This window comes from Pygoscelis adeliae, unplaced genomic scaffold (assembly GCF_000699105.1).
Source record: "Pygoscelis adeliae isolate BGI_AS28 unplaced genomic scaffold, ASM69910v1 Scaffold72, whole genome shotgun sequence".
In the NCBI taxonomy this organism is placed as follows: Eukaryota; Metazoa; Chordata; class Aves; order Sphenisciformes; family Spheniscidae; genus Pygoscelis; species Pygoscelis adeliae.
In genome coordinates, this window is record NW_008824286.1 from 2,326,245 (window position 1) to 2,344,778 (window position 18,534).

The 18,534-nt window shown below is 41.5% G+C and overlaps 1 protein-coding gene across 1 annotated transcript in view; it reads left to right on the forward strand.

The window, feature by feature from the left end:
* Nucleotides 1–18,534, forward strand: part of PTPRT (protein tyrosine phosphatase, receptor type, T) — a 342,215-nt gene that overhangs the window by 241,018 nt on the left and 82,663 nt on the right. Inside the window, exons 11-12 of the mRNA XM_009318657.1 lie at nucleotides 2,146–2,419; nucleotides 11,292–11,328. Of these exons, the coding sequence (XP_009316932.1) occupies nucleotides 2,146–2,419; nucleotides 11,292–11,328 (311 nt within the window). The remainder of the gene's footprint in view (nucleotides 1–2,145; nucleotides 2,420–11,291; nucleotides 11,329–18,534) is intronic.

An 18,534-nucleotide genomic window follows, 5' to 3' on the forward strand; every position in this document is an offset into this window, starting at 1 on the left:
CACTTATCTGGCAGTTCATGTCCCTGGGAGCTTCCCCTTCTCCAGAGACAGACAAGTATATAGGCTCACTGGTCGCAGGTGGGACAGCCAAGAGAATGAGGGTCACCCTTTGGACACTGTAGGGCTAGGGAGATAGGAAGAGGGGAACCCTTGGCCTCTGTCTAGGCTGAAAGGAGATTAATATACATTTATATGTATATATTTGTGTATAAACATAAAGGAAACATCTGTAACCAGAAAAGACAAGCATTTGGGATTGGATAAACTAGAAACCAAGCATTTTTAGGTTAGAAGGCACGTGGCAAATGCCCATAAAAATGTCAGCTACAATTTTGCATGTTGCTGACAAACAAAATGACAAACTTTCCCAGTAGTGTAGGTTATTATTGCCGGAGAGAAGGGTCAGAATAAGAATCTGCAGATAGTCTGTTAGTGAAGTGTCCAAAATGGCAATCTAAAAGTTTCTATTGCTAAGCTGACGGGAGGGTTTCAGTTAAACAGGTTCTGCTTACAGCTCCCACTGCATCCTCAGTGATAATTCTTAAAGCGTTGCTGGGAAGCCTGTTTATCTTTTTAGAAATCATAAAATAAATACCAGAGAAGGTCTAAAATATTTTACTAAAGCCTCTAATGAACTGTAGGGTCGAGGAAAGTTTTCCAAAATGCTGACGGGACATCATCAAAGGCTGCAATCCATATCTCTGGTGGGTGCTGCTGCTGCATTAGCAGACATTAGTAGCAGCCTGCATAAGGACAACTTCAGTGCTAAGCAATTCATAAATTGGTCATACTTGTAAAGATTCGTTGTTTCTGTGTCTAGCAGCAGTGCGAGCCAAATGATTTCCAAGTGATTCACTGACCACCTCATTATTAACAGTGAGTGTGCCAGATACCCGCAGACCTGAAGTAACAGTTAATTCAAAAGCCTGAGCTAGGTTTTGTTTCACTCCTGCGTGTTGAAGGTGCCAGAACTTCGCTTCCCACAGAAGCATTGATGAGCTATTGCTATGCTAGAAATTTTTCAGACCAATCTTTCTGCAAGAATGAGCCTGTGAAAGCCGGGAGAATGATACACTGCTGGCTGTTTCCAATCTTTTAATCGATCTCCCCTGTCTAACTAAACAAAGGACCAGTCTCACACAGACAGGTGAGGGCAGCACATGTGAATATCCTGACAAAAAGTAAAATGACTGCAGTGGTATCTTCCTTTGTCAAATGGGTGAGTGGTGTTAAGCAGACAGTAAACCTGCCTCAGCTGTAGCAGCATTGAACTTAAGGGCTTTGTTAACTGCCTGAAGGGGGAAAAAAAAAAAAGCAGAGTGCATTTGAATGCCTTGGCAACCTCTTTGAGCCTGAAATAGTAAGCTAAAAATAACAAGATTGCTCTTACATATCATAGAGGCCAAAAGCTTAGCGGGAATTGAAAAGGATTAACATTTCATAGAGCTGGAAAGAATATGAAAAGTTGTTGTTTCCTGAAACAAAAGTGAATTGGGACAGCTATAAAGCCACCTGCTCAGTATATAAGCCAGCCTTTTAGTGATGGAAGGTAGGAGGGGACTTGCCATCAGGAATTAGAGAACTCTACGTCCCAGGATATATCCCAAAAAGAGATGTGAGGGAGGGCCAAAAAAAGTTACGTTCTTAGAAGATGTGAGAATCCTTTTAATCTAAACTGATTCTTGCACCCTGAAACTGTTTCAAAAGGGATCTGGCACCATTGCCACCTGCTAATGCTCTCCTCTACTGCAATCGCCGTTTGGCCCAAGCAAACAATTCATGTTTCAACTTGGTGGCTGAAGAAGAAAACACCTGCTTTCTGATATTCAGTACATTAAAAATTCATTATAGGCTGGGTATGTTATTAGTTAATCTTTTTCCCAAAGTGTGACACAATTGAAATCTATTCTGACTTTCACCAGGCGTGTACCTTGATTAACTCAACTAAATCAACAGAGCAAGTGATCAGCACCTTGCCCACATAGTAACATTCGGTGGCCACTGTTACTGGTGTGCCCAGAACGGTGTTTGCTGTGATGCCCTAGCAGTGTTTTTCTTACTTTGCCTTTTCTTTTTATCGTTGGAAACATTCTTGATATTTAAGGCTCTTGGGGCTCTAATCTTACCTTCCTCTCTCCCTCCTAGTGTCTATCAACTTGTTGTCAAGGAGGAGAAGCTGCAGAAAGCACGGAGAGCTGCAGACATCATTGAATGCTTCTCTGTCCCAGTGAGCTACAAGAACGCTTCCAGTCTTGACTCACCACACTACTTTGCAGCTGAGCTGAAACCCATCAACCTGCCCGTCACGCAGCCATTCACAGTGGGTGACAACAAAACCTACAATGGCTACTGGAATGCTCCACTTTCTCCCCTGAAAAGCTACAGCATATACTTCCAGGCTCTTAGCAAGGCAAATGGAGTAAGTGCATAGAAAACTGAAGTTGAATCTGTACATATGACCACCTCTGTCTGTCCTCCACATCTTTCTCCTTCATTCTCCATCGGATGCCAGTTTAATTCCTCCTCATTGTTACCCTCTTACAGAAATTTGATGAGAATTAAACATGCCACTACTTGTCCTTCACTGAAGTCTCTCTCTCTGATCCCTAGATCCAATGAGAAACCTGTTGGGGAGCCAGACAATGTAAAGACACATGTTGGCATGTGATTTACAAAATGAATTGCTTAGAATTTGTTGGTTTTTTTCTTGCAGTTGCATTAATGCCAGAGTAGAAGCTATTGTCCCTTTAAAAGATATAACTGCGATATCCTGACAGTCTCCAATTCACAGTGCTTGTGATTTTGGAGGAGACCTTATGAGATGAGAAATATGCAAAAGCTATGAAGTTGAATTACCTTGTAGCTTGCATTTGGTCACATCATAATGTAGCACTTACGGTTTGGATTTTCAGCTTGAGCAAAATGTAAGTTGTACTGCAGGGGGGAATATGTGCATGTCTGTCTTATTCCTTTTGAATACCCTGGACTACATTTTTACATGTACTTACTCTGTGATATTAAGTTTAAAATGGAGACCGCACAGGAAACATAGTCTGCCCTATTCTCAGACTCGAGTGACATACATGTAATGCCCCAACAGATCCCGTCATAGGAAAAGGGAAGGCCTCTTTTCCCGCTAATGTTCTTCTGTTCCAGCTTAGAATAGTTTGTGACCTTCTCTTTTAACTCTTCTGTTTCGGGTCTGTTCAGCTGACGGTGTACAGGCCGGATCCAGTCTAAGCAGTCATTCACCTACCTCCCCTTTGACTCCCCTAATTGTTTTTCTTTATCACATAACATGATATAATTTGACACTCTAGCCTCATGAAGGGTCTTAGAACATTAACATGGCATCAAGAAGTTGGGTAGCCGAGTGTGTTAGTAGCACATTTGCCAGTGCTTTCATGAATCTAACTTTAACATAGATAAATTCTCTAAGACATCACCTCTGAAAGAGCAAAATTAGAAAAATCAATCAAAGGTGAATGGTGTAGGCTTTGGTCTCCACTTGGGATAGTGTGTTTTATACCCAAAAAGCAGCCGTAAATCACAGAGGACCGTACATTGTTTAACAGGCTAGCAATGCCAATGAATGTTCACAACATATCTTGGTGTTTTACTACCTTCATTTATCACCATTCTCCTGCAGAGTTTCTGCTGTGTGGCTGACAAGCACAAATCTCTTCAATACCATGCTGTTTTTCACCTTGGTTTCCTTTCTAGTCGATACAGTTTCCTTCCAGCGCTACTCAATTAATTCAATTTTGGATTTGCCTTTATAAAGGAAATTGTGAAATATATGTATATGTCTCTCCGTGTCTAGTTAGTTCCCCCTTGTGTGATAGTTAATTGCTAGTGAATGGATCCCCAGGGAAGGAAAGACTTTATTTGCTTAAGTACAATATAATATGCTGTAAATGGGTTATATGAATGGAAATGTAGGCTTCCCTTGGCATTCTGGATGAAGGCAGCATTAATGTGTGTTTCCTGCTTTTTCTGGATCTCTGGCTGGCAGGTTGCATCACTCTCTCTACATACAAGGTGATAAGGACTCAAAAAAGGATGACTTGCTTGGGCTGTTCTAATAGGAACACGAGACTGTAAAGGACTTTTTAAGCATAAGTTAATCGAAAGAGTCTGTATGCAACAGTACACAGTTTATGACAGCATGAATCATAGAATCCTTTAGGTTGGAAAAGACCTTTAAGATCATCGAGTCCAACCGTAAACCTAACCCTAACACTGCCAAGTCCACCGAGAAGTATCCTGCCAGACAAAACAAATTCCTATTTGAGCAAGCAATTGCCTCTTGTGTTAATAATTAATATTGGTACAGTATATGCTTATATATCCTCAAAGTGCAGCGCTATGGGAAAAAATACAGATTAAATGTCCAAGAGTTGGAATATGGGTCTTCAGGGGAGTAGCTGTGATACTTTCTGTTTCTGGATAAAATCCTTAAGCCCCACATTTCAAATATTAGGGTCTGATTTTCATCCAGTCTTTTGCAACTGTAAATAATAAGTTTTTCCTCCATTCCCAGAACTGTTTACAGGTATAATTTGTATTTAAGAGTTCTGGGTTTTCACTTATGTCTATAACCTGAGCAGCTTTGACTGTTCTTCATAAAGCCTACTAATAATTATGGCTGCAATGAGGCACTTTTGATAATGCACATCTGCAAAAAATCTGAAACAGTAACAATTTAGCACAATTAAAATATAGCCTTATGTTCCCTTGCACATGAAAAACTTAACAGAACATTGCCACTCACTTTTTAATTAGGATATTCTGTAGTTTCATTAATCACTGACAGTTGTGGAATGATGAAGCTTCTTTCCACACCTGGAACCTGCAATGAGAAACCTTTGTGCAGTGAACCAGAACATCTTCCTTTGGAAATGTAGGACTCTGGGGAGAGCTTAATTTGAAGAAACATACTGTATTTGGTCAAAAAGCTTGATTAGGAGGAGGTAGAAGTGTTATAGGAGTTCTGCATTGTTTCAGCTCCTCTGTACGTGGAGGGTTGTGCTCATTTGGTGTTCTCATCTGCTCTGCAACCATTAGCTGTGATTGTTGCAATGAAAGGAACATAATTAACAGCTGGATGCGAAACAAGTGTGGCAAATTGCTGCAAAATCAGGTCACAAGCTTTTCTGCCTTCTCTTGTGCAATGTTGTACTTGTTTGAGAGTTTGAATGAGATGGCTGTCGCTGGCTGAATTCTTTTCTGTGGACAGTTGCATGAAGATTGGTCGACGTGGTGTTGCTTCCAGACTGGGGTCTAAGTAGAACGTGTGTGAAACAGAATGGTTTTCAGCTTTGTTATACAAAATGCTTCCAAATTGTGTGAATTTCCCTCCTAGGGACTGTTGAAAGCCAGATGCTGAACTGAAATGTGTCAGAGTTTGAAGTAAGAGGGGAAAAAAGAGAGAAAGGAAACAGAAGCTCCAGGCTTTGTAACTGTGGGGGTGAGAAGCACCATTAGTTACTGTTTAATTGTTAGACGGAGTTAGCACAAGAAGTGACACAGAAGAAGAATGGACAACCGGCTTCGCTCTCCTCTGGCAGGATCTCCACACACGCTGTCGCAGCCATCCAGGTAGTTAACTGATGTTTGCCGGTTGTCCTGGTGCCACCTGCTACAGATGGCTGCCTGGCAGAGCATGAAGTTTTCCTTGTCTGAAAAACCTCCCTGAACTCACCCCTTTAAAACACCAGCCCTTTCAGTGTTTATGCCTCTGAAAGGTGAGGCCAGGGTGGCAACACTGTGTTACTCCTTATCCTCTCTTATCCTTATGCTGACTAAATAATCAAAGTTAAATGTTGCAGGTTTTATTGTCCCCAAGTTCTTTATCTGGGTCATTGTAGGTGACAGTCTCTGGTTAGTGATCCAGCCACATGGTCAAACGGGGAGAATTCTTTGGCTGCTGTGTGAAACCTGCCTGAATTTTTGAGATGCTCAGAAACCAGAGCTACCTAAAAATCCTTCCTGCGGTTGCATTTTACCTCATTGAGTTGAAATTAAATCAGTAACAGCACAGTTGCAATCAACAACTCTTGGCCATTTTTCCTCTAAATGGGAGATGAGGCAGGAGCCTTTGTAACACAGCTGGAGATGATGTGGGGGATGCTGCCAGCTGCTCCTGCAGCCTGGTGGTCCAACAGGTGAATGATGTCTTCAAGCCAGAATTGTGAAAAGTAGCACCACAGGAATCAATGAGAATATTATTTTTGAGGGAATGATAGACTCTATAGAGATTCTCACTGATTTTTTTTTTCCTCTCTAATGACTTGTACTACATGCACAATCGGGCAGTTCATTATTATCAGGGGACTTCAGGCTGGATTTCTGGATGCTGACAGGTCTACTTGCAATACACAACATTCTTCTTCTGGAACATTTTGGGAGGTATGGATAGAGCTGCCAGCAGAGAGGTGGCGTTCATCCCTGTGGAGATGGTCCACAAAAAAAACAGTGAGGTTCTTCAGTTCAGCACGAGCACTGTTCTGAAAAATGAAGTGTCACCAAGGTCGCTTGCATTGCTTCTGTGAACTACTAAACATCTTTGAGGAGCTCTGTGTTCAGTAGGATTTCGGGTGTACGGTTTTGTTCATATATGTTTACTGCTTCTTAATCTCATGGTGAAGCTGCTGGGGCAGAAATAAAGCAGCTGTGGAAGCACTTCACTCTTTGTAAGCCCCTGTTCGCACATCTGGTTGGCCATCTTGGACCACGGTATGTGGACCTGAGTGTTTTCTTGGTAGTTCTACCAACAGCGTAAATAAAATCCTCCAGCTTACCTCGCGTTTGGGAGGTATGGGTATTCAATGATTAACTATATATCATTGAAATAACTTTCTATTGTAAATAATAAAAGCCCTAACCACTTTGTTAAACCTCCCTTCTCCAAATGAGACAGATACTAAAAATAGCTGACAATTGGAAAGGCAATACTAGGTTTAGCTTAGTCTCTCGGAGAACTAGCAGTGTCCTTAAGCTGGCAATAGAAATTATAGGGGAGTCCATTGACCCTGCACAGACATATGCACATGATTCATTTTAAAGGCAGCAAACCGTTGCCTTCGGTGGGATAAAAAAGAAACACACGCTCTATAGCTCCCCTGAACTTGGGCAAAATTTGTTGAGGACAAAGAAAATAATTCCTTAGGATGTTCAGTGGACAGAACCACGGTTTCTATCCTGCGGGAAGCAGGTTGCCAACAAGCATGCTCAGTGTATAGCTCTGGGACACAGGGAACTAAAGATGAAACTGAGGTCAAGTGGGAGATTGGTAATTAGTTGTCTGTGCACCAGCAAAAGTTAAAATTGCCTGTCCCCAGTTTGAGCTGCCTGATGAAACTGTGCCTGTTGCAGGGCAGCCCCGAACAGTACGTCTGGGGACAGCGGGTCTCACTGGTGCTGGCAGGTGGTTCTTCCGACAAGGCATGCACTGTTTACCTAATGCAAAGTCATAATAATAGTAAAGGAAGGAAAAAATTGTGGGTGTGAAAACAGATGGATGAAAAAGCTCTGCTGCTTTTATTGTTGTTCATAGTCTGTAAACAGCAAGCTGTCATATCAAAAGAAAAGAAAAAAAAAATCATTTGCCCTTTTAGGTTGTGAAGATGCAGTTGTCACGTAAACATATGTCCTGCTGCCCTCATAGCCCTTTTCTGCAGAAAATTGTTCCCATCCAAACACTAAAGAGAGAGAGGCAGAACTTGTCTTGTTATCATCCAGTGTACTTCAGTGAAATGTGCGTTCAGGAACCTAAATAATTAGTAGACAGCATCAGCTCCCTTTCTTTGAAAAAGGAAGAAACAAACTACATTAAAAGAATGTTTAAAAAAAACCCTGAAAATTCAGAGGGATGCTAAAGCAGGCTCGTGGTGCATAGTTTCAAGTCTGTGTGCGTGAGCTGTATTGGCTGAGAGGGCTTACCCAGCTCCTCAGCACAGTTTGTGTCCTCTTCAGGGAGTCTCCCGCTCGTTCCAGCTGTAGGGCCGGGTCCGCCAGCACTCCGAAACACAGCCCTCATATAGTCTATGTTCATGGTGTACGGACTTAAAAATTTAGCCAAGGTTCAGCCTTGAGTGAGGGTACACCGTAATCATGTTTTATTCATAGAAAACAAACTTAGGTAAATATGTTCTAGTAAACATGTACATGGGCTTAAAGCGCAGTAAGCTTTCTGGATACGAAGCATGTTGGAAAATGAAGGTTGGATCAAGAGCTGTAGGACGTATTCATGCAGCATTTTCCTGTTCCAGGATCTTGGTTAAAATATGCCTACCTTGTTCTGTTACTGTTTGGATATAAAATGTCTGTCGTAACCTGGCAGAGATATAGAGCCAAAGTGGTAGCGCTAGTGGGATCTTAAATTGAATTATTTCTGTGGCTTCAGCCATAATATGAAACAGATATCTTATGCTGATTATGTAGGATCTTGGGTCATCATTAAGATTGTTCTAGACATAAGGCCTCGTGAAGCTTCTGTGATATCATAAAATGGGAATTAGGTATCACAGCATTTGAAAGAACGTTCAGAAACAACATGGACACTGAAATTTGGGGGAATTATTTTTGGTTTTTTACAACTTTTTTATTATCTCTTCATTTCGTTATTTTTCTTATAATTGCTTTAAGCCATCTGGACAGATAATTGAGAATTACCTGCGTTGTTTATTCCTGCTTTACTGTTGGCTAAACAGAAGCATCTTACTTTACTGTGAGCAGGAAAGCACCTTGTCTGAATCAAAAGTAGTATTTTTCAGAAAACAAATATGATTGTGGGAAAATGGTTTTACTGGTTTTTGGAAAAAACCCGTGTATTTATTCTGTTTCTTGGTAGAAAAGTTCATACAAACTCACAATTCTCAGCATCAATCAAAGAAAAACAGAGTAAATTTAAAGATCTCATGTTTATGAGACACCAAAGAGATGAGCAGTGGGTTGATCAATGAGGTGATCAATGGAAATCGATGGAATAATCAGCCCTAATCAGGAATATGGACTAAGTTCAAGTCTTTAAACTTAAGCATCCCTAGTAGCTGGATGTCTGGTGTCTGTGCAGGTTTTTTTTATGTTTTCCTTCTCAGAAGATGCAATTTGAAATGAAGTTCTGAAGTCCAGATGTCTTGTTTCTCCAGTGATTGATTGCCCTTGCTTTTGGCAGTGCCAGATCATGGTCTTCTAATAACTATGACTGTCTGTGCTAAATGCAACAATTAGTAGATGTAGATGCAAAGAGAACACACTGCATCCTGTCTTCTCAAATTACCCTGTGGAAGGGTAATGTGCAGGAATATGCACATGCTCAAATGAGATCAGTTACTGCATCATTAACAAGATTTCAGTTTTTGTTTTCTCACCTCTTCTTTTCTCCACATTGACTAATTTCTCCAGCTTTTTGTTGCACTTTGAAGCTAGCAGAAAGCAATAAATACACAAGAAAATTTTCCACAACGAAATGTGAGCAAGTATCCGCCTACTTTTAGACTGCAAAAATGCTATCTTGATATTTTTTATTTACTTTATTTTTTCATCGTTGATTTTCCAGGTCACCTTGTCTTAGATTGTAAACTACATCAGAATCTGTCTGTTCCCAGCATTATGTGCTGAGGCTGCGCTCTGAAAATAAAGCTATGTTTTTTCTGCTTCATATATCATCACTGGTAATAAAGATTTTGGATTTCCAGAATAGCTGGCAATTCGAGCTGATTATACACGAGGCAGAGAGGGAGCTCTGTTGTACAGCTGTGTTGACTTTGCAGTGCCGATGGTTGTACAGGTTGTGTAGAGGAGTTGGTTTTTGAGGGAGAGGTGTCAGTGCACCAGAGAGAGATGCCTCTGGTTTACTGGGATAAACAGTGCTTCAGTCCCACTCTGGGGGCTGTATGGCTGGGAAAGGATGTCCTTAATAGACATGATTTGTCCTCGGTGATCCAGGAGGTCCTTAAGAGAGTCTGAAGGCAAGATCAACAAAGGGACAGTTTGTCCTGAATATTTAGTTGTTTTTAGACTACACGCAGGGTTACTTACATCCAGCCAGTGTGGCTGACTTGTATCTTGAGGAATGCATAGAAAGGGATCAGAGGGAATTGCTCTTGCGTTTCCCAGTGTGGATCCTGCAATTGTCCCCTTTCCTACATGCAACGTGAGGAGAAAGGCACGATGGGACCGTGTGTTTCTGCTCAGGCCAAGGAATATCTGTCACAGACAGAACAGATTTTTCTCCAAGAGCAAATTCAGACTTTCACAGCGTTCATCTTATTGCTTGAGGATGGAATGAGGTGCTCAGCAGTGCATTTGCTAGGCTGGTGTTTACAGGGCACAGACAGCATCCATATTAATGTAGCATTGTTACACTCAGCAATTTATGCAGTATTCGTTACTCCTGAGACATGTACAAGAGCATGTAAAGACATGAAGTGCTAAGAAAACCCTGCAGCAGATTACTGCCTGACAAAGTCAGCTTTTTAACCAAAGCAATGCATGAAGGTTTGGACCGCAATCGTGCATCGGACAGAAGCAATCCATGCCAATAAGGGCTGTGGATTGAGGAGCTGGGGATACCAGAAAGGATGTGTTTTCAGCAGAAGTGGCCTGAGAAGGCTGCCAAGTTTGAGCTTTTAGTTAAACCAAATACAACACTGCTGTTCCGATCCAAACTCCTGTTCACGCAGATCTGCGGGCTCTGAGGTGGATTGAACAAAACGTTGGGTTTTATCCCAGCTCTGCAATGAAAAACTGCAGTGCTGTGGGTTGTGTTTGAATAGCTCATTTGGCAGAGCTAGCCGTACAGCATGCTGTTTTGCTTCACATACATATCAGAGAGCTGAAATATTCAAATGACTACTTCGGTGTCTGTTTGCCATGTGTTTAAATAAATACCCAATTTGCAAAATTTGCAGTAATGGTGCATGAAAATTAGATGTACAGTTGCATGTACTTTTGACCCAAGGCTTGTCTACCTATTACAGACCAGGTCATTTAACTGGTAAATTCTATTAGTTAATCAGGCAGTTACACGGGACCCATCATTCACACATCGAGTGTGGAAAAACATGTTGTCACTCTTAACTTCTCAACAGTTAGTGAAGCAGCTGTATGCAAGTCCATTAGTATGGAGTGTTTTATGCAACTAAAACTGTTGGTGGTATTTTCAAAGAGGAAGTGTAAGAAAAAAGCTTATTTGTTTTAGTGCCTTTTTAAAGGGATGTATGTTTATTGTAGGTGGGCAAATTACACACCTTGACGTTTTCCTTTTTTTTTTTTTTATTTTTCAGGAAACAAAAATCAACTGTGTCCGGCTGGCAACAAAAGGTATGTGAGTCTCCTTGTCCTGCAAAGCACAATGCCAGTAATGTAAAAGCTGCAGTGGTGACACAACTTGATTACAGTTACTATTCAAAGAGCAAGCCTCCTTCTTTTCTTTTTTTTTTTTTTCTTTACAAGGAAGATTACAAAGGCAGAACAACAATTTCCAGAACCACTTCGCTATATGTGTGGACTGTTTTTTCTTTAAGACAGGGTATCTGTCTTTCTGTCTCTCCTTTCCCTTATTCTGTCGACAGCTTTCCTGTCCTGAGGACTGTTCTTGCTATTGGCAGAATGTCACCGAAAAACCTTCCTATTAACTTTGTTCTCTCCACAATTGTATAAAGTAGATAAGTAAGAGGAGATCTCGCATAAGCCTAACCTTGAACACAGCGGGGCACAATTCTTATATCACACCATTCTCATGGTATAATTCAACAAACAGAGTAGAGTACGTTCCTTATTTTCATTGGAATTAGTTCAGAATAGACCAAACTGGTAAGTCAAATAGACCAAACTGGTAAGTCAAATAGACCAGACTGAGCAAACCTGAGACAAATATTATTAAGATGCAATGCTCCGATCCCCAGGTTGCTTCACAAGGTGTAGCTCTTGAGGGACCAATGATGACAATGTCCGGGTTCCTTCATGGAGTTTAGAGTTGCTTTAAAATCTTTTAAGGACTTCAAAATCACCCCAGGGGCTACTTTGCCAGCAAAGGTGTCAGAAACCAATTTACTTGTAACACAAACAGAGGAGTAGCTGTAAAGAGACTTCCTCATGTCGTAGCCTGAAAATGAGCTGTAAGGAAATGATAAGGTAATCGCCACGGGCTGTACTACAGGTAGCTCTCTCTTTCCAAAACTCAGGGTTGCATCTTGTGCTCTCGCTGCTTTACTAACAGGCATTACTGCCTGTGGAGTCTTTCCAGAGTTGAACAGAAATTGGCAGGAACCTAAGACCTTTTTTTCTTTGAGGCACCATCTCTTTTTTTGCATTCTTTTCACTCCTTTCTGTCTTGTGGCAGTAACAGAAGTTAATTACTTCTAGGTACTTTATCCTGATCACTTCTGCATCTGCACTTACCGAGGAGTTGGGAGGGATCAAAGAAGCCCCAGCTAACAGTTGTTGGGTAGCAGAAGAGGAATTTTTCCACCTTTATATGGAGGCATCCCCCAGTCTGTTACAGAAAGCCATGCACTGGGATGGCAGGTGCTGCATGAAGTTCCTACCCGTGCAGCTGTTTTCACTGCTGACACCCAAACTGGTGGGGCTGTAAGCAGTTGTGTCACCACTGAAAGCCAAGGAGGATGAGCCATTTCTCCCCTTTCCCCTTTTCATCTGTGGCTCTGGTGCTCTCCATATCCTCTTGTTGCTTTCCTTTTTAAAGGTTCCTTGTAAAATCTTCATTTAATTCATTTCTGTGGGCTACAAACATTCTATGTGTCTCGGTCTCCCCTCCTTCCCCCTCAGTTTTTCCAGCTGGTAGTGGCGTGTCCATTTTGGATACCTCATGTTGGCTTTCTGGTGGTAGAAAGAGAAAGAGCAGGACTGGGTAAGATGAGTCTGGGTGAAATGAGTCTCCCCGGGGTTTTTCCAGAGCGTGACTAGAGGTCTCTTCATGAGATCAGAGAAACTGGATTAATTCATTCTTGGAAACCTGTAGTTTCTTCTGTTTCAGTCGCTCCTTTTTCTGGAGTTGGTGGAAGAATGTTGTCATGCTAGCAGAAAAGGTATTTGCTCTGTGACTATTCAAAGAAAAACAAAAACTCTACGTAGCTTGAGAAGTTCCATTCTTGCATGACCTTTTGATTTGCACTGTCTGATCTGGGTACTTCAAAAAAGTGTCACATAAGTGTTTGACCTTGAGTTGACTTCTGCAAACTGATGTAATTTTCATTAACCTGTTAGGTCACCAGGAGGAGTCAATAAGCTACCCTCATCCTGTCGTTTGTGAATGCCATCTCTTTTTAAAAAAGGATCTCTTCCTAATATTAATTTGATAAGAGATATAAAAGAGATGGTAGAGCCTGAGGTTGCCTAGAGCCACTGGTTTTTGGTGGTCTTATTCTTTAGGATTTTTCTTGATTGACGTGAATGGAAAAGGACAAGAAGTGATGGTAGTTCTAGTGTTTATTTTCACTGCCTCAATGAATATCACTTTTGATTTGTAGGCAGATGTCTTATTTCTGTACATGGAGTGTGGAAATCTCTGTGGAAATTCTTTTTTTTTTTCCCCCTTCTTTTTTTTTTTTTCCTTGTCCTTACTCTGTGAATTGCAATATTGTATTTCTCAGTGCCTGACTGTTAGCAAGGACAGTGGAATATGCACAGCTGTGGCTAATTTTATGCAGTTTTAGCTCTTCAAAGGTACGGTATTGCCTGCAGCTCACAAGAAAGGTAGCATCACAAGCGAATTTGTAGTCTTGATAACGTAACGGTATCTTCCGTTGCTGGCACCTGTGAAGTATGAGCAGCTGAGCAATAGCTGAACAATGTGGTTGTGTAGTTTGGAGCTTTCCCATAGTTTCAGATTTCCATATGTCATGAGGCTGAATTCCCACCATACATTCATTCCATATGAATAGAAGGACTCAGACGCTCCACATCCCAGCCCCCAAAGCGGGGTGTCGTATCTGCCCTCTCTCTGCTGTGCAGCAATGGACAGAGGCACCCACAAAACTATAATTACATTGTGACCTGATCAAAGGCTGGTAGCTGGGATGTTCTAGCTGACTACTCTGTCTGTGCTGTCTTCTGTCTACTCGTTATATTGATTATCTTTAATGGTATTGCCCTGTATTCGCCTTTATTTGCATCGTTGTCTTTCTGAGGAGAGAATGAGCGAACCTGTAGTCTGCCTTGAACGAAATCGTCAGAGCTGCTAGCAAAGATACCGCTGTGGTGTCTTTGGTAAGAGTCAGAAAAAAAAACAAAACCTTTTTTGGAGTGGGGGCTAATCTCAGCATTGACAGCTTAAAAGCTCCGCTTTGAGCTGGTACCAGAGAAAAAGCGTATTTTATTTTGACGCAAGAAAATAAATACATACTACTGGTGCCAGACTAAATGTTCATTTTGGGCGATAGGCCTAATTTTTCCATTCCTAGACATTTGACACTGCAGTAGCCCCATTAACATTAGTGAAATGAGTTCTGATTTACACCAATGACAGGAAGATTAGGATCAAGACATGTTTAAGCAAGGCAAGTATTCTCTTGAAGTAGTGGATTAACAAGGGCAGTAAACATGAGTGTGGGAGTAATTAGGCAATAAAATGTGCTAGGCAGTGTGTTACTGGGGGTTTATAACACTTCTTGGGTGTTGCTGCGAGGCACCTGTTTGGAAGCTGACTAGCTTTAATTACTTGGGATGCATGAGGCTGTTCCACTGTCGCTACTTCAGCGGGCTGGGAGGTAATTTGCTTTGTATGTCCCATTGCCTCAAAACCAAGAAAATGAAAGTAGACAACTCTTTAAAAAGTGTTTTAGTCCATTAAAGAGAGTTTTTGAGATTTCCTGGTTTTCTATCCTCTCCTTTTAGCAAGAAATAGACTGTTCAGATTGACCCCTTTTCAGTTCAGTTCAGCTCCGCTCCATGCAGGAGCTGCTTCCCATCTCTCCCGGCGGTGCACTCTTCTGCATGGCTTTCTGCGTGCTGCTCCTGTTTAGATTAACTTGATTCTTGTGGTCACAAGAAAGATCTCTCAAATCTTTGTGTATTGGCTTATTAAATGTTGGGGGCGGGGGTCAGCGTTCAGAGCACTAGGTCACAACACCAGTAGTGCATCCTCCAAAGCAGAGCTAGTAGATACCCAAGTGGGCAAGCACATCTGTTGAGCTCATTTCCTTCCATCCGGTGTCTCAGTATAAGACTTGGCCGATGCCGGTGGAAAGGGCCAGTGGCAGGGACTCATCGTCAGCCTTTGCAGTGGTGACATTTGACAATCCATCAGAAAGCTCTCTGCGTTTGTCCAGTCTGTGTAGCCATTTCACATTTTGCCAGCATGTTTTAAATCCACAAGCATTATTAACCTTTTGTATCTACGTGTGTATTTATTTTCAGGTTCATTGGTCTCAGATTTCTTACCACTTCCAGCCATAAACATCTCTCCTCACATGGGCTACTCCTCTTTTTTAAATTACTGGAGTAATGTTGTCTTTAACAGCATTAGCCACTTGGATGCATATCATTAGCATAAAACACTTTAAAAATAAGTTTCTAATTAAGCCCCGATTTACCAGCTCTCTGCCATACAATTTTCATTCAACCAGTTTATTTATTAGTTTTGCCATTTGGTTTCCTTGATAGCATTTGTTTTAATATGTCCCATTCTTTCTGAATTAACTGACTTGTTCTCCCTGTCTTAAAGCAACATATTTATATTGACACTTTATTAGAGAAAATTGCAACCTCTTACCAAGAGAGAGCGATTACCTCTTGTATTCTTAAAGTGCATTAAATTAATTTCACAGTGTAATTGAAACCAAGGCAGAGGGCTCATTAATGGTTCTTTATGTCCTGATACTCGTTTCTTCTTTCTTTAAAATGTGAGTTCTTGCAAATGAAAGAATGGAACTTTAATAATCATTATGAGGTACATTTTTATTTTTTTCCTTTTTTTTTCTTGTGCATGCTGCCTGGGAACGATTTTGCTTGTTCTTAGCAGTAATAGGTAGGCAACAGGTGACCACGCGAAACCCGCCCAGCCTCTTGAGCACAGGTGATTATCAGTTCAGGAAAAGGAAAACTGTTCAAACTCCCAGAAGTCTGAGCAGCTTCATGACTTCTTGTTTCGTATTTGGATTGCATGGGAAAATACTTTTACGATTATTCTAACTACAGTATAAAGGGGGCTCTCCTTTACATGGCACTCCTTGTGCACTGGAGTGACTATACGCCTGTGCAGAGGGTCATCTGGAGGTCCAAACACCACTAAAACCTTTGTAGGAGCACTTGAGCATGACTGAAGAGCCCCATGGATCCCTTGCTGGCCCTCTGCAGAGGCTGAATATCTCCCTGAGCATGCATGGAGATGACCTTGCATTTTTCAATTAAAGTAGCTACGGCATTTTCTGGGGCTGATTATTAAACTTACTCTTAGACAGCTGAGTCCTGCTGTTGAAGAAATGATGACAGGAAAATGAAAAGTAGATTCTGTCAGTCCTCTGTATAGAAACTTCTGCTGGAATCAGAGACATTGCAGAATCGAGCCTCAGTAGCACTGTGTAAAGTTGTTCACAGATCACTAGTGGGGAGGTTCAGAACTTCTCAAGGGTTTTGCAGTTTCCATCAGAATGAACTTTTGAAGGTCTGTGTGTCATAAACTTGCCTTGTAGTGTATAACGCTGCAACCAGTTGCATCATTTTACTCCAGAAAATTTAAAAATAGAAAGGAAATCCTGTCAGCTTGTGGAAATGGTTTCTTCTACTTTAGCCTGATGTGCATAGAACGACTTACTGGGATGTGGCAGAGTTATGTGTGATTAACATGAAGGGGAGGGGAAAGGAGGGTTGGTTTCTCAGTTTTGGGATGGATTAAATTTTTGTAGGAATGTTCCTCTCCCAGCGCTACATGGTTATATTCCTGTCTAGCTATGAGTTCCTCACCCAAGAATTATTTTAACTGCACATCAGGGCAGCTGTAATGATACAGGGGCAAAAAGGTACCGGGATTACTGTGATGTTCAGATGCCTTTAAGATCGAGAGAAGTGGTCCTGCTTTTTTGTAGTGCATCAGCGCTGAAAAAGGGAACTTCCTGGGAGATGAGTGCTTAACAATCTTGAGACCTCAGAAATGAACCTGGGTCTGAAAGGTGACCAGTGAAATCATGGGGGGGGAGGCTGCAAAAAAACAATGGAAAATGAGGAGGAAAAAAATTCCTACTGTTCACACACAGTTTTGCTGCATATGAAAACTGTTCATTTAATAGATCTTGCTCCCTCAAATTCATTTAAGAGGGCTCTGTTGTTTTCTGAAATATATTCTGGTTTTGTAGACAGATAAAGTATTTTTTAAACAGATCTAATCCCACTTCAAATCTGTTTGTTATTGCATTTTCTCTTCTGATACACTGGAATGTTATTCCTTTGACAGGTTTATTCTGTTTTGTGCTATTTATTTCCGAGGGTTTTATCACACTTCTTAAGTTAAATGCATGAAAATGTGGGGTTTCTTTCTTTTCCCCTGAACAAATCTCTGCCTTCTAAAAGTTATTTTTTAGCACAAGTTTGTGTATCACCGTAATTAATTGTTAATAACAGACACGCTTATGTTGCTTTTACTGAAAAATATTCCCTGCTGAGAAGACAACTCAAACTTCCTGGCATGTGGATGCCCACTTAACCCAGTGAGCATCTTTATTTTCACCAAATTCGGTATCGAGACTTATTTTGAGGGATTTAAAATGTTGGCTTTAGGGGCTTCCTTAACCCGGGGAGCTAATGAGCCAACTTTGAATTAGTGAAGAACCTGGTGCAAAACTGGATGAGGCCACAAGTGAACTGAGTTTGATAACCTCAGCCCAGTTTCTAGAGGACATTGTCTACTCTAGAGCTCTGCTGCACTGACAGACCCTAATCTTGGGCTCCCCAATTAAAATAAGCAGTGGGAGTGGAGAGGCTGGGAGAGGCACAGTGTTTAAGGTAAAATTTGGGATAGATTAGCAACAGTAGACTGAAAATATCACCTCAAAGCATCCACTGCTGGGACACACTGCGTCGCTTCAGAAAAGAAGGGTCTTTAGAAAAAGCAGAACAAAATTGATCATCACTGTGTGAGCCAAGTCCTCCTGGAATCAAAGCAGGCATGGATTTACCTGGAGTGCTACGGAGGCTGCTGTCCCCTTACAACACCCGCCTGGTGTGAAAGGATGCTGTTGGCCACGTGTTGTGGCTGTGGCTGGTTGGTTGTGCCATCACCTTTGTTTGCAGATGAACCGGTAGCCAGGCAAAGGAGGGGGGAAATAAAAAAAGGCAGTAGTTGGACATTAAAGCCAGAAGGGAAGGTCCAATCAGAAAGGATTTGTTTTCATAGAATCGTAGAATCGTTAAGGTTGGAAAAGACCTCCAAGATCATCGAGTCCAACCGTCAACCCAACACCACCTTGCCCACTAAACCATGTCCCCAAGCGCCTCATCTACACGTCTTTTAAATACCTCCAGGGATGGTGACTCAACCACTTTCCTGGGCAGCCTGTTCCAATGTTTAACTAC